Source organism: Bos grunniens, chromosome 2 (genome assembly GCF_055505025.1).
Source record: "Bos grunniens cultivar Pamir isolate PY7600 chromosome 2, Bosgru_T2T1.0, whole genome shotgun sequence".
NCBI lineage: Eukaryota > Metazoa > Chordata > Mammalia > Artiodactyla > Bovidae > Bos > Bos grunniens.
This window is the reverse complement of record NC_141166.1, coordinates 35306624-35321215: the sequence shown is the minus strand read 5'-3', so window position 1 is coordinate 35321215 and position 14592 is coordinate 35306624. Positions and strand designations below refer to the sequence as shown.

Sequence of the window (14592 nt, the reverse complement as noted above, 5' to 3'; positions counted from 1 at the left end):
CAATTAGAACTGGACATGGAAAAACAGACTGGTTCCAAATCGGGAAAGGAGTACATCAAGGCTGTATATTGTCACACTGCTTATTTAACATATGCAGAGTACATCATGAAAAATGCTTGGCTGGATGAAGCACAAACTTGAATTAAGATTGTCAGTAGAAGCATCAATAACCTCAGATATGCAGTTGACACTACCCTTATGGTAGAACGTGAAGAACAACTAAAGAGCCTCTTGATGAAAGTGAAAGAGAAGAGTGAAAAATCTGTCTTAAAGCTCAACATTCAGAAAACTAAGATCATGGCATCTTGACAGTCTTTATTTTGGGGGGCTCCAGAATCACTGCAGATGGTGACTGCAGCCATGAAATTAAAAGAGGCTTGCTGCTTGGAAGAAAAGTTATACCAACCTAGATAGCATATTAAAAAGCAGAGACATTTCTTTGCCAACAAAGGTCCATCTAGTCAAGGCTATTATTTTTCCAGTTGTCCTGTATGGATATGAGAGTTGGACTATAAAGAAAGCTGAGCACCGAAGAATTGATGCTTTTGAATTGTGGTGTTGGAGAAGACTCTTGAGAGTACCTTGGACAGCAAGGAGATCCAACCAGTCCATCCTAAAGCAAATCAGTCCTGAATATTCATTGGAAGGACTGATGCTGAAGCTGAGCTGACACATTTGAAAAGACACTGATGCTGGGAAAGATTGAAAACAGGAGGAAAGGGGACAACAGAGGATGAGATGGTTGTATGGCATTACTGACTCGATGGATGTGAGTTTGATCAAGCTCCGGGAGTTGGTCAGAAAAGCCTGGAGTGCTGCAGTCCATGGGGTTGCAAAGAGACAGACACAACTGAGTGACTGAACTGAACTGAGTTAGACTGGTTGCTTGTATTTGGATTAATTACTATGAGTTTGTCTTCTCAAGTGTAAAATGGAGATATTATAAATGTCAAAACAATATTGTCTGGTTTGTTCTTCCAGATTAATTTTAGAATGATTTTCTAAGGCTCCTCAAAATTCGCAGTAAAGTTTTTATTTGAAATATATTAAATATTTAAATCAAACTTCTCAAGAACTTTGTTAATAGACTTCCTGAGTCCGTGGGATATCTATATTAAATCAATCCCTGTTTTATATCTCTGAATAAAGTATGTTTTTCTTGAGATTTACTGAGTTTTGTATTAGTGTTCTACAAGGTGTGTTTTATTGTTGCTAGATTTAATGAAATGTTTTTCTTTTATATCTTCTGTTCATTAATTGCATATATGAACATTACTACTTTATAACTGTAGTACATTTATAGTTATATGATCTCTTTATAATTCCCTTTTCCCATTTAGCTTTATACATATTACCGATCTATCTCTAATGTCTATCAATGTAAATCACAATATATGCAATATGATAACTTTATCTACTTCATTCCTATAGTTTTATTGCATATTTCTTCACCTTAATATTGTCTACATATTTCTACTCTAGCTGTCCTTTTCATTTATACTATTCCTTCTTGAGACTGAGTCCTTGTAAGGGAAGGAGTGTATTCTCCTTATATTTGTGGTCTGGTAAAATTAAACTAATGCCTGACATGAAGTAAACACTCAAATGTTTTAAGTGAATGCCTGAGTGAATAATTTTGAGCTTCAGATTCAAGATTGTTGTGGGTTATCAATGGAAAGCATTAAACAAGACAGAGAAGCAGACAGAAGTTAAATGGCACAGACACAGAGCCTTGGTACCCAAGAGACTCATGTGGAAGGAGGCCAAATAGATAATTGACTTCCCAATCAGGATAGATACAGGGGATACCTAACTGATATATCGCTGAAGTGGAGAGAAAGTTGCCCATCTGGTCTTTCATCCTGTGAATATAAGCAGCAAGGCTGTGTTAATCCCAACTGGCTGGTCAGTGAAGCAAGAGAACTCCATTTATTATTGATTCTGGGACAAAGAGAGACAGCCAGCAGTTAACCAGACATGGGACTGAACTCTGACAGGTTGGATCATAGGAAACTATTCTGTAATCAGCATACCAGAAGAAATTAAACCTTTGATTTGATTAAGAGAAAGTATTTTATAATAAATAAGTAAAGTATGAAATAACTCAATGAATTTACTCACCAGTTGAGACTAACATGTGCCACTAATTGCAGCAATAATAAAAATAAACACAGAACTAGCTAATGTTTATTAAGGATTTATTAGATGCCAAGCATGTGATTGGTGCTCTACAGAGATTAACTCACTTAATCCTCAAGTCAATGAATTCAGTGTGATTTTGGTTGTATTTTACATGTGGGAAAATACAGCTTAGAAAGCTTGGTGAGTAGCTTGAATAAATTCACATACTAGTATGTGGTGAAACTGATTTGTGAGGAAAAGTCACAATTATCAATCACTACTTTTTTTCACATGAAGAGCTTTAACATAAATACCAATGTCAGAGCTTCACTTTCAGGCATTATTACTTAATTGATCTGGAGTAGGGTTTGGTGATATTGGTATTTTTTAAAAAGCTACATGGTGATTTCAACATGTACTGAGTTGAGAACCATTGACCTACCAAGGCCCATTACTGACAGTTTAGCCTTGCCCTCCAGTTGTACCTTGTCAATACAAAGGAAGGACAATAGTCATATAATTTCAAATAGTTTTAAGATTTATTTTCATTCTTCTATCCTCTGTGCATTGTCCGTATTTATTTATCCTGGGTTTACCTCTCTGATCCTGCCTGCTGATTGATTGTTTCCTGCCTGCTATTGTCTCCTGGAATGTTTCAGTATACAGCCTGGGTTATAAAGTATCTTATGTTTTGCCTCTGCTGCTGCTGCTGCTGCTAAGTCGCTTCAGTCGTGTCTGACTCTGTGTGACCCCATAGACGGCAGCCCACCAGGCTCCTCCATCCATGGGATTCTCCATATCTATATTGAGATAGGATTGCTATTATCATGCCTTCACTGCTCTTGTAAATCTTTCCCTATATTCTTCTCAGTTTTATCAAACAGGTTGTAGTTGATTAGGTTTTATTAAAATCAGTTGATTAGGTTTCTTAAATGCCTCATTGTATTAGTTTTACTAATGATTGATTTAACAGTGCTTATACAAATTGCTGTAAATAATAAGTTTCTGGTTCTAGATATTTCCATGTAGTCAAAAAATTATACTAAGAACAGATTCCCACCACCTTTCTGTATTTTCCAACATAATAATTTACCCTTCCTCCATTTCTAACACAGGCAATATTATTAAAATGAAGTACTATCACAACAATAGGGAAATGGGCAGAAGGCATATATACACACTTGAGGAAAAATGAAGTACAAAAAGAAATATAAAAATAGTCAATCTAATCAGTGAAACACCAATGAAATATTTTTATATATGGATTAGCAACATTTTTTTCAGATATTCTACCTTATAATTTATATATTTATTATTTTATTGTTCATGGTGTCATCATGATTGAATGCAGTCTCCACATGGGAGGCAATTTTGTCTGTTTTGGTCAGTGATATATTGTAAGATCTGAAGCCAATGCCTGTCCTTACATAGACAATAATAAATATTTCCCAAAGAAATAAATACTTGTGTGAGTGGGTCCATAACAAAGATGTGTGGTGCATTGTATATATTATTATAAAACCGGCAGGGGTATGAATTCATGTAATAATTCTAAAGATAAATCTGTGAAAGGGTATCATGATTTAAAAAAAAATAAATTTTCTTTGGATGATTATTCACTTAACACTTCTAAACTGTGCTTTAAGGATGCAGTCAGTAAAGTGGAGATTTATAGATAGAAAACCATGTTCATAGCATTGATAATCATATGGGAAACAAATATAGCTTATTTTAAGTAAAATGTGGTGTTTGCATTCTTTCAAAATAGACTACTGTGAAAATGCAGTAATGTTAAATGAAAGATGGAGGGTGGATAATAGAGGATGGTTCCAATTTTGTAAAAATTGAGATACAGAGACAGACAAGTTGTAAACCAAAGTGATAACACTAATTATTATCACTCAGACAGATTCTCAGAGCTACCAGGGAATCTAATAGTAATTAATCTGGTAGTAAAAAAAGTTTAATTTTTTTCTTTGTAGTAGTATAAAATGCATAAAATTTCTAAAAGAATGTATTAATATATTGCTTTGTGATCAGAAAGATACTTCATTTATTAAAATTATCTTTGTAATTCTCCAAACTCTGAGGATATATTAAATAATCTGTTACAATGTAACCTTCACAGGGCAAGTCTTTTTATCTGCTTTGTTCATTAGTGGATTCCCCATACCTAGAATAATGTTTGGGATAAAGTAGTACTCCAAAATACCTTTTGAACAAATGAATGCATGTGCAAACAACTAATGTGTCTCCCTCTTTTGAAGGCAATTTCAAAGTGTTAAGGACTGATCAGTTCCTTTTTCTGTTGAGTTGAACAATTGATCCATCCATCTGGTGGCTCAGTTTGTAAAAAGTCTGCCTGCAGTGCCGGAGACCCAGGTTCAATACCTGAGTCGGAAAGATCCCTTGGAGAAAGAAATGGCAGCCCACTTCAGTATTCTTCCATGGAGAATTCCATGGACAGAGGAGCCTGTGGGCTATAGTCCATGCAGTCACAAAGAGTCGGACAGGACTGAATGACTAACACTTCACTTTCAAGTGCTATTCATAGGATGTCTTCTTTCCACTGAGGAGAGACTGCTTTCTCAGGGGATGAAAATTATCTTTTTCATCATTTTGGAGGGAAATGACCAATACATGGCAGATGTGGATTCTAATGTATGTGAAATTTAAAATGCTTATGACAGAAATCTTTTGGACTGCAGCCTGCCAGGCTCCTCTGTCCATGGGATTTTCTAGACAAAAGTACTGGAGTGGGGTGCCATTGCCTTCTCCGTTATCTTTAGTAAGTAACTTTAAATTATCTGAGTGTCCTCAGATGTAAAGAAAACCATAATTGTTAGTGAATATTGTTATTTTGTTATCCAGTTAAAATTTGTTCAGTTCCCCATCTATAGAGAACAAAAGGAATATAAAAATAATACTGTTGGGGATAGAAACTTATTGAAAAAGGACAATAGGCCAATAATATATAAGAAATGCTATATTGTGTTTCATTGTAATTCAGTAAAGGGATGTTTGCAAGTAAGTTTTACCATGTAGCATGCAGTTTAGATTTATGCAGTTAGATATATTCCTTATTTAAAAATTTATATTTATTGCATATTTTCTCAAAACTAAAATCAAGAATGATGGATTTAATAGTAGCATTTGTTTTTTAATAAAATATTAAATAAGACTGTATCAGTGTGTACAATGAGTTTCTATTTTACACAGAGTTCTTTATTTTTTCTCTAGGATTCAGAATTTCCTACACATATGCAACCAAATCCAAACCTGGATTTAGGCAAAGAGAATCTTTGTCCAGCAAAATTTGACTACAAGCTGAATAACATATTCAGACTTCACGAACTTCCAGTGAGCTGGTAGGATTCTTGATGTTTTATTAATACTTCTGAGGTTTTATTGTCATGTCTAAATTTTGATGCTCTTGTAGCTGTTTATGATCAAAGTGGTTTGCTCTTAGCCTGTATCTGAAATTACTACTTGTAACACTGAAAGAATCTGCTTAAAGCTGCTGCAAGAACCTCAATACTAATTGGTTTAGGCACTTGATGGCAGTACAGCCCAAGTGCACGACTGTGCATTTTTAATGTAGAGGTTGCAGGTTCTTGGTTAAAATGAAGCACACGTTGTTTTTAGAGAGGTTTGTAGGATTTTTTTAAAAATAGGATCTCAGCAACTATGCATTTCATTTGATTATTTTACCTAAAATTTTGCCAGTGTACTTTTTTTCCCTCATTAACACATTGTTTTGTTTTCTTTTGAGGATCATAGTTTTGCAAACCATAATCACATCAGTGTGAAAGTGAAGCCTATTATTTGGTATTTATTAAAATGTACTATTTTATGAATCTGAATATTTACATTTATAGCAAATGTTTAAAATCTTGTAAAATTTATACTGCTCTTATTTAGAGTGTTTGAGAAAAATATTTCTGTGAAGAATCAGTAAATATACAGCCTATCATAGATTTCTATGGTAGATTAATTTCTTACTAAGTGGTCAGCTTTTGTAAATAATCATAGATATATCATTTTGATTACAGTTTAGGTAAGTAATATTGTTTTCTTGTATTTGTTCATATAATCCCAAGTTTATTACTGACCTTTAAGAACTCTAGGATTTGTACAAAAATACTTGACATACATGTTTGTCATAATAACTCCTGTTATATTTGAAAGAAAATGAAAAGTGAAAGTGTTAGTCACTCAATTGTGTCCGACTCTTTGTGGCCCCATGGACTGTAGCCCGCCTGGCTCCTCTGTCCATGGGATTCTCCCGGCAAGAAGAGTCGCGTGGGTTGCCTTTTCTTCTCCAGGGAATCTCCCCCACTCAGGGATGGAACCTGGGTCTCCACTTTGCAGGCAGACTCTACCAATTGAGCCCCTAGGGAAGCCCCTGTTGTGTTTAATGAGGACAAATGTCTCAGAAGAGAGTGTTAACCAACTCTAATAACATACACTTACCTGTGATGAGATTTTCATTTGCTCTGAATGAACTTCTGTGGAATTTACTTTCTAAGACCCATTTGTTTGATTATTTGCATGTACCAAGAATACTGTCTATGGTACCCTGCTTATGAGCACAGTAAATATGATCTTTTCTGCCATGATGAAAACCTGTAGGTTAATGAGTTGAAAAAGTTTGTTAGTAAAAAGAACTATAATAATGATACATTCATTCCTTAAATAGTCTATTTCAACTTAAAACAGTTCATCTGCACTCACATCCCAGTCTTTTGATGTAAGGTCATGACTTTTTCTTTGATTAAGTGACTGTTGATTGGAATTCTACATCATATTTCTTTCCAATAATGCATCACCAACAAGTTCAATTTTGTAATTTCCGTAATCTAAAACAAGAGCTTGAGACACTCAGATGATCTCCTCACTTTTCTGCAGCATTAATTTAATTTTCATTGATAGCAGTTCTGCTTATCACACTCATATTTCATCACCTTGATTAATTTTTAATTATTTCACAGTAGCAAACACAACAGGCTTTTGAAGGGTGAATAACAAACTCCTTTGATGCTTTGTGATCCTGGACCTCAGCTGGTAGGAACAGCCTGTGCTAGTCTGCTGGTGCACAATCTGGGATCTCTGAACAGTCTAGGTACTGTAAGCGCAGCCTACAGTGACCAATGACTATGTGAAGGTTAAGAGAGAAGCTTTCGCTAAATGAAAACAAGGAAAAGAAAACATGGGAAACATTTGACTCTTAGTCAAAGACAAAATCTAGATTTCAGCTGAATTTATTTGCAGCCTTTGGAAAGACAGCTGCCCTGATAACTACTACTGCAACCCAGGGAACAATTTCTCTGTCATAATCTTCACTAGTTAGCCCATTAGGAGAAAATATTCTAGCATTATGAGTTAGACAGTAAGAAAAAACAGATCAATTGTGAGTAGAAAATGATAATCACTAATCTTCCAGAGTAACATACCTCAAAGGAAAATTAAGCTGTGACTTTGGGACAACTCATTTCCCTGGGAACCCCCCTCCCTTTTTTTTTTTCTCTCTGACTGTTTGTTTCTTTTCAATTTGTCTCACTTTCTGCTTCCTGATACAGCCATTTCTTTTGGGTTCCAGGTTTGTTTTTCCCCCTCCTACCTTGTTTTCTTCTACTGCTTTCTCTGTATTCTTATTGTATACCACCAGTCCTTAACTGGCCATAATAAAAAACTCAACTGTAAATTTCTAGTGTTGCTCAGATAATTTAATATTCTCTGCTCTTAATTTTAAAACCAATTACCACACTCCCTTCAGTCCATATATACACGCAGAAGTTTGGTACTTTATAAGTCTTTAATGTTGCTCAGTCCATCGGTCATGTCCAGCTCTTTTAGACCCCATGGACTTCAGCACTCCAAGCTTCCCTGTCCTTTACTATCTCCCAGAGTTTGCTCAAACTCATGTCCATTGAGTCGATGATGCCATCCAATCATCTTATCCTCTGTTGCCCCTTTCTCATCCTGCCCTCAGTCTTTCCCAGTATTAGGTTCTTTTTTTTTTTTTTAAACTTTACATAATTGTATTAGTTTTGCCAAATATCAAAATGAATCCACCACAGGTATACATGTGTTCCCCATCCTGAACCCTCCTCCCTCCTCCCTCCGCATACCATCCCTCTGGGTCGTCCCAGTGCTCTAGCCCCATGCATCCAGTATCGTGCATCGAACCTGGACTGGCATCTCGTTTCATACATGATATTTTACATGTTTCAATGCCATTCTCCCAAATCTTCCCACCCTCTCCCTCTCCCATAGAGTCCATAAGACTGTTATATACATCAGTGTCTCTTTTGCTGTCTCGTACAAAGGGTTATTGTTACCATCTTTCTAAATTCCATATATATGCGTTAGTATACTGTAATGGTGTTTTTCCTTCTGGCTTACTTCACTCTGTATAATAGGCTCCAGTTTCATCCGCCTCATTAGAACTGATTCAAATGTATTCTTTTTAATGGCTGAGTAATACTCCATTGTGTATATGTACCACAGCTTTCTTATCCATTCATCTGCTGATGGACATCTAGGTTGCTTCCATGTCCTGGCTATTATAAACAGTGCTGCGATGAACATTGGGGTACATGTGTCTCTTTCCCTTCTGAGGAGAACATAGGCAAAACACTCTCTGACATACATCACAGCAGGATCCTCTATGACCCACCTCCCAGAATATTGGAAATAAAAGCAAAAATAAACAAATGGGACCTAATTAACCTTAAAACCTTCTGCACATCAAAGGAAACTATTAGCAAGGTGAAAAGACAGCCTTCAGAATGGGAGAAAATAATAGCAAATGAAGCAACTGACAAACAACTAATCTCAAAAATATACAAGCAACTCCCACAGCTCAACTCCAGAAAAATAAATGACCCAATCAAAAAATGGGCCAAAGAACTAAATAGACATTTCTCCAAAGAAGACGTACAGATGGCTAACAAACACATGAAAAGATGCTCAACATCACTCATTATCAGAGAAATGCAAATCAAAACCACTATGAGGTACCATTTCACACCAGTCAGAATGGCTGCGATCCAAAAGTCTACAAATAATAAATGCTGGAGAGGGTGTGGAGAAAAGGGAACCCTCTTACACTGTTGGTGGGAATGCAAACTAGTACAGCCACTATGGAGAACAGTGTGGAGATTCCATAAAAAACTGGAAATAGAACTGCCTTATGATCCAGCAATCCCACTGCTGGGCATACACACTGAGGAAACCAGTATTAGGTTCTTTTCCAGTGAGTCAACTCTTTGCATAAAGTGGCCAAAGTATTGGAGCTTCAGCTTTAGCATCCATCTTTCCAGTGAATAGTCAGGGTTGATTTCCTTTAGGATTAACTGCTTTGATCTCCTTGCTCTCCAAGGGACTCTCAAGAGTCTTCTCTAACACCACAGTTTGAAGACATCAGTTCTTCAGTGCTCAGCCTCCTTTATGGTCCAACTGTCACATCCATACATGACTACTGGAAAAACCATAGCTCTGACTATGTGGACCTTTGTCAGCATAGTGACGTCTCTGCTTTCTAATACACCATCTAGGTTTATAATAGTTTTTCTTCCAAGGAACAAGTGTCTTTTAATTTCATGGCTGCAGTCACTGTCTGCAGTGATTTTGGAGTGCAAGAAAATATAGTCTGTCACTGTTTCCATTGTTTCCTCATCTATTTGCCATGAAGTTATGGGACTCGATGCCATGATCTCACTTTTTTGAATGTTGAGGTCTTTAATAGTATAATGTTCATTGACTCAATTATATGTTTCTTTGAAGAATAAAAAAAATTGCTTTATATGTAGCTGTGAATTTATTTTGATTTTAAATTACCATGAGTGTAAATGAAATTCTTCCTCTATGGTGTATAGGTTTCTTAACTTCATCAAAATAACAATAACAGTAATAACAATGATAATGAAAGAATATCAATAATAACAATAAACCATTTTAGTAAGCATCTGTAAATGCCAGGATTCAGCTGTTTCCCCTGTTTCTTTATGTCTCTCTGTCTCTGTCTCTTTTACTTACACATTCACACACACACAGATGAGGCTCAGAAACCTTGTGAATTACACAGAAAGAATTTGTATCAGGTCCAGTTAACTCAAAAACAAACCACAAAATAGTGGATAAGTCCATACATTGTATTAAAGAAAAAGACCAAGGAAATAGTTTCTATTTTTACAATCAAGCATATAAATTTGTCAGTAACCTACAACTATATAACCCATGAGTTTGGCCAAGATACTTTTTCCCCTGACAAATTTAACCTAGGATAATTGCTTTAAACTTAAATATTAAAATAATTCATTAGACTGTTTTTAAGTGCAGAATTTGCTAATTATATATTGTTTCCCTGGAAAACACAGATTTATTAAAATGTATTTTTGCTGGATTTTTCTAATAAGGTCATAATAAAATAAATGCACATTAAATTCCATATAATTTAAAAATTCTTGGTGTCTTACTAATTTTCATTTTTATAGAGTGCAGTTTCATAGGTTAAATCAGATTAGTTAACAGAGTTTTTGAATACTAAGATAGCTGTCTTTCTCCTGCCTTTACAAGATGCTTTACATCAGCCTAGAACATTAACTCCCATTAGTTAAAAAAAAAACATTTTCTTGACCAACCACCCCCTCCCTGCCCCCACCAAACCTATGCTGTTTCCCCAGAAGCTGCTCTGCTCATTTCCCTAAAAAGGTTGGCAGTAGTGCTGATTGAACTAACAGTTTTTACTTACTCTTCCCATTCAGTGGAACTCCTCTGTCCTCTACTCTGGAACTGACTCTTGTCAGTCATTGGCTGCTGCCATGCCCACCACCAGTGGCCACTCACTCATTCTTCTCCTCTTAGCTGCAGTTGATACAGCCCACCACCCCTGTGATTACTCTCTTGACTTCATTATTTGCCTGGTCCTGGTCTTCCTGCTGGGTCCCAGACTGTCCTGCTCAGTGTCTTGTCAATAGGCTGCTTCTCTTCTGCCAGACTTATGGCTGGTAACTGCTCTGGCTCAGCCTTCTGGCTTCATCTTTTCACAGTCTACACTTTTTCCTGTGGCCTCTTCCAAGCTCAGTCTTTAAGTACTCTCCACAGAGTAGGAAATGGCAACCCGCTCCAGTATTCTTACCTGAAAAATCCCATGGACAGAGGAGCTTGTTAGACTACATTCCATGGGGTCACAAAGAGTCAGACATGACTGGGCAGCTGATCACACAATGATAGATAATCCCCTTGGCAATATCTCTACCATTGACATCTCCCTTGGGCTTGAACACCTAATAGGCTTCTTAAAATTACCATGTTCAGAAAGAACTCTTGTTTTCCCTCAGAAAACTGGCTCTACTGATCTTCACCATTTTGCAAAAGCAAAATGTGAATTTACATGAACTTATTCAAGCTAAAAGCCTAAAAGTAATTTTAATTACTCATTCTCTCACCCCACAATTCCCACCATCAATCCAAGAGTAAGTCTGATAGGTTTTGCCTCCAAAACACATTTACATTTTCCCACTTCTCTCTATCTATATTACTGTGGCCATATCTTACACTATTGCAAAAGCCTACTAATTCATTTACTTCATGCTAGCTAAATTTATCTTTTAAAAATATAAACCAGAATATAAAATTCACTGCTTTCAGTACGATAATGTCTCCCCCCTGTTTTAAAGTAAGATCCCAAACTTCTTACTGAGGCCTACAGCACTCTTCTGGTTGGGACCGTTGTCCACCTCTCGTTGCATTGACTGCATGCTCTCCCTGCTTCCTTGTTAAGACTAAACTACCCAATCTTCTCCCTATTCTTATCTCTGCCCTCCGGTCTTTATACTAACTCTTCCCTCTATTTGAGTTTTTACTTCTCCAGTTTGTGCATGTCTGGCTCATTCTTCTCTCTAAAATCTCAGCTCAGATGTTACTTCCTTGGGTAGGCAGTTCTTGAAATATGTAACTAATGTTTTACTCTTCATTCCTTCAGTTACTGTCAATCCTAACATTCTATTAATACTTTGTTTCCATCATGGAATTCAGCAGACATGCAGTATATATTATTTTGAAGTATTTTATAAAGTAATTAGCCTCCAATTAAAATAAATAAATTAATTTACCAAAAAAAATTGAAAAAGAACATGAAATCTTAGTGTTTTCCTAATTTATAGATGGCAGAGACTGGCTAAATACTCACCAATTCAGTTTCCTCCTCCCTGGGCCTATTGGAAGATTCTATCTCCTAGCCTTCTGAAGTGAGTCATCTCTTAAGTCTTCCAATAGGATACTCTGCTCTCTCCAGTTTCATCCTCATAGCTGGAATCAGCAAACTTTGAAAGTGACAAGTTGTGTGCTAGAAGGCAAGTGCATCTCTGGGTCATGTGTTGCTTGGAGAGTTTTCAGTTGTCATCAAGCTTTGCCTGACGTCCTGATTTAACTTCCCTAACTAATGCACAATATTTTTGTGAAAATAGATGCATTAGGATATATAAGATTAATGAAACATTTTAAAAAAAGAAAGACTGAAAGTACTTTCACATTTACTCATTCAGCAAAAATGTAGTTAGCATTTATCAGGTACGACTCTGGACCATTAACTAAATACATAGAAATATGTTTCCAGCAGCTTACATTTGTTACAAGGAACAAGTAATAAACCAATAGTGAACACATATATGCTCTTGTATCTTTGATGATCATAAGTGCTACAGAGAAACACAAAGCAGACAGAGGGACATGGAATAGAGGGTGACCTGAGGTTAAACACAAGGAGCCAGGACTCTTCTGAGAAGCTGACATGTAATAAAAACCTGAAGTGGGTGAGGAAGTGAGACATACACCAAATAAAGAAGAAAATTAGAGTTGAGGAAACAACAAACGCAAAGTCCTATCCCATGAACTTCCATAGAAGCAGTCATCAGAAATAAATAAAAAGTGACTAAGTAGCTTTTAATGCAAAAAAAAAAAAAATGGGCATCATAGAAATGTAATTTTTTAGCATGGGTCTATATATTTCTGGTAGCATGTCCAGAATGTTCCAACAAGGAGTCTGCTAGAAACAGAGTAAGTGAACTTGGATTAATAGAAGAGGAGAAGAAAATGAAGTTAGGTACTTGGGGACCAGAGAGAGAGAGACTTAAGTCCTCACGAATCATAGTAAAGAGGACTGTGAATTTTATTCTGAGAATGCTGGAAAGCTATTAGAAGATTGTGAGAAGAATTATGCAATTTGGCTTATATTATATAACAACAAGATGTTCTGACAACTGTGTGGGAATTAGACTGTCAATGGAGGTTAAGAGTAGAAGCTGGCAGACTAGTTAGGAACTATTTCAGTAATTTAAGAGAGTTATAAAGATTTTCTGGGCTAGGTTATAGATAGTGTTATAGAGACTAAATGGTAAGATTTTTAGTTTTTGATGAGAAAGTGAGCAGGATTTTTGGGTAGGCTGGGTATAGGCTGAGAGAGAAGAATTATGGATGACTCCAGGGTTTTTGGTCAGATCAAATGAAGACAGAGTGGCTATTAATTTCAAGGCTAAGGGAGGGCCAGGTTTGGAATGTGGGGTTGGTCATGTCAAGTCTGGGAAGCTTATTAAACTTGCAAGTAGACTTAGAGGTGAATGGGACCCATTGGGCTCCACTGTGAACACAATTCACAGCTGCATGTGCTGCCTGGCAAGTAGTTAATTTCATGTCATTACTGTCCCATGCACTTCCATAGAAGCACCACCAGAAATAAAGAAAAAGTGACTAAGTAGCTTTTAATGCAAAAAAAAATGGTCATCATGGAAATGTAATTTTTTAGCATAGATCAGTATCTCTGATCTTCTTTGGGCTACCAATTATATATGTTTATAAGGAATCACTACTATATTTTAAAATGTATTTCCAAGTTAAATATTAGATCTTTTTTATAACTATAAATTTAACTTGAATTTTACAATGTATATTTATAAAACGAGGATCCCTGGTGGCTTAGTGGTAAAGAATCTGCCTAAGATTCAGGAGACACAGGTTTGATTCCTGGGTTGAGAAGATTCCCTGGAGAAGCAAATAGCAACCTACTCCAGTATTCTTGCCTGGAAAATCCCATGGACAGAGGAGCCTCGTGGACGTCAGTCTATGGGGTTGCAAAAGAGACAGACACGACTTATCGACTAAACAGCAATTTACAATAAGTTGAATTCTGTTATTTTCATGATATTTATATCCCCTAACTGCTGCTGCTGCTGATGCTGCTGCTAAGTCGCTTCAGTCGTGTCCGACTCTGTGTGACCTCATAGACGGCAGCCCACCAGGCTCCCCCAACCCTGGGATTCTCCAGGCAAGAACACTGAAGTGGGTTGCCATTTCTTCTCCAATGCATGAAAGTGAAAAGTGAAAGTGAAGTCGCTCAGTTGTGTCTGACTCCTAGCGACCCCATGGACTGCAGCCTACCAGGCTCCTCCTTCCATGGGATTTTCCAGGCAA

The 14592-nt window shown here is 36.6% G+C and overlaps 1 protein-coding gene across 4 annotated transcripts in view; it reads left to right on the top strand.

Annotated features, from left to right (window-relative positions):
* The window catches only part of SPAG16 (sperm associated antigen 16), a 1071375-nt gene that overhangs the window by 149983 nt on the left and 906800 nt on the right, over nucleotides 1–14592 (top strand). For all 4 annotated transcript variants that reach the window (XM_086341619.1, XM_086341641.1, XM_086341630.1 and 1 more), the window contains one exon: nucleotides 5362–5489. In XM_086341619.1, the coding sequence (XP_086197745.1) occupies nucleotides 5362–5489 (128 nt within the window). The remainder of the gene's footprint in view (nucleotides 1–5361; nucleotides 5490–14592) is intronic.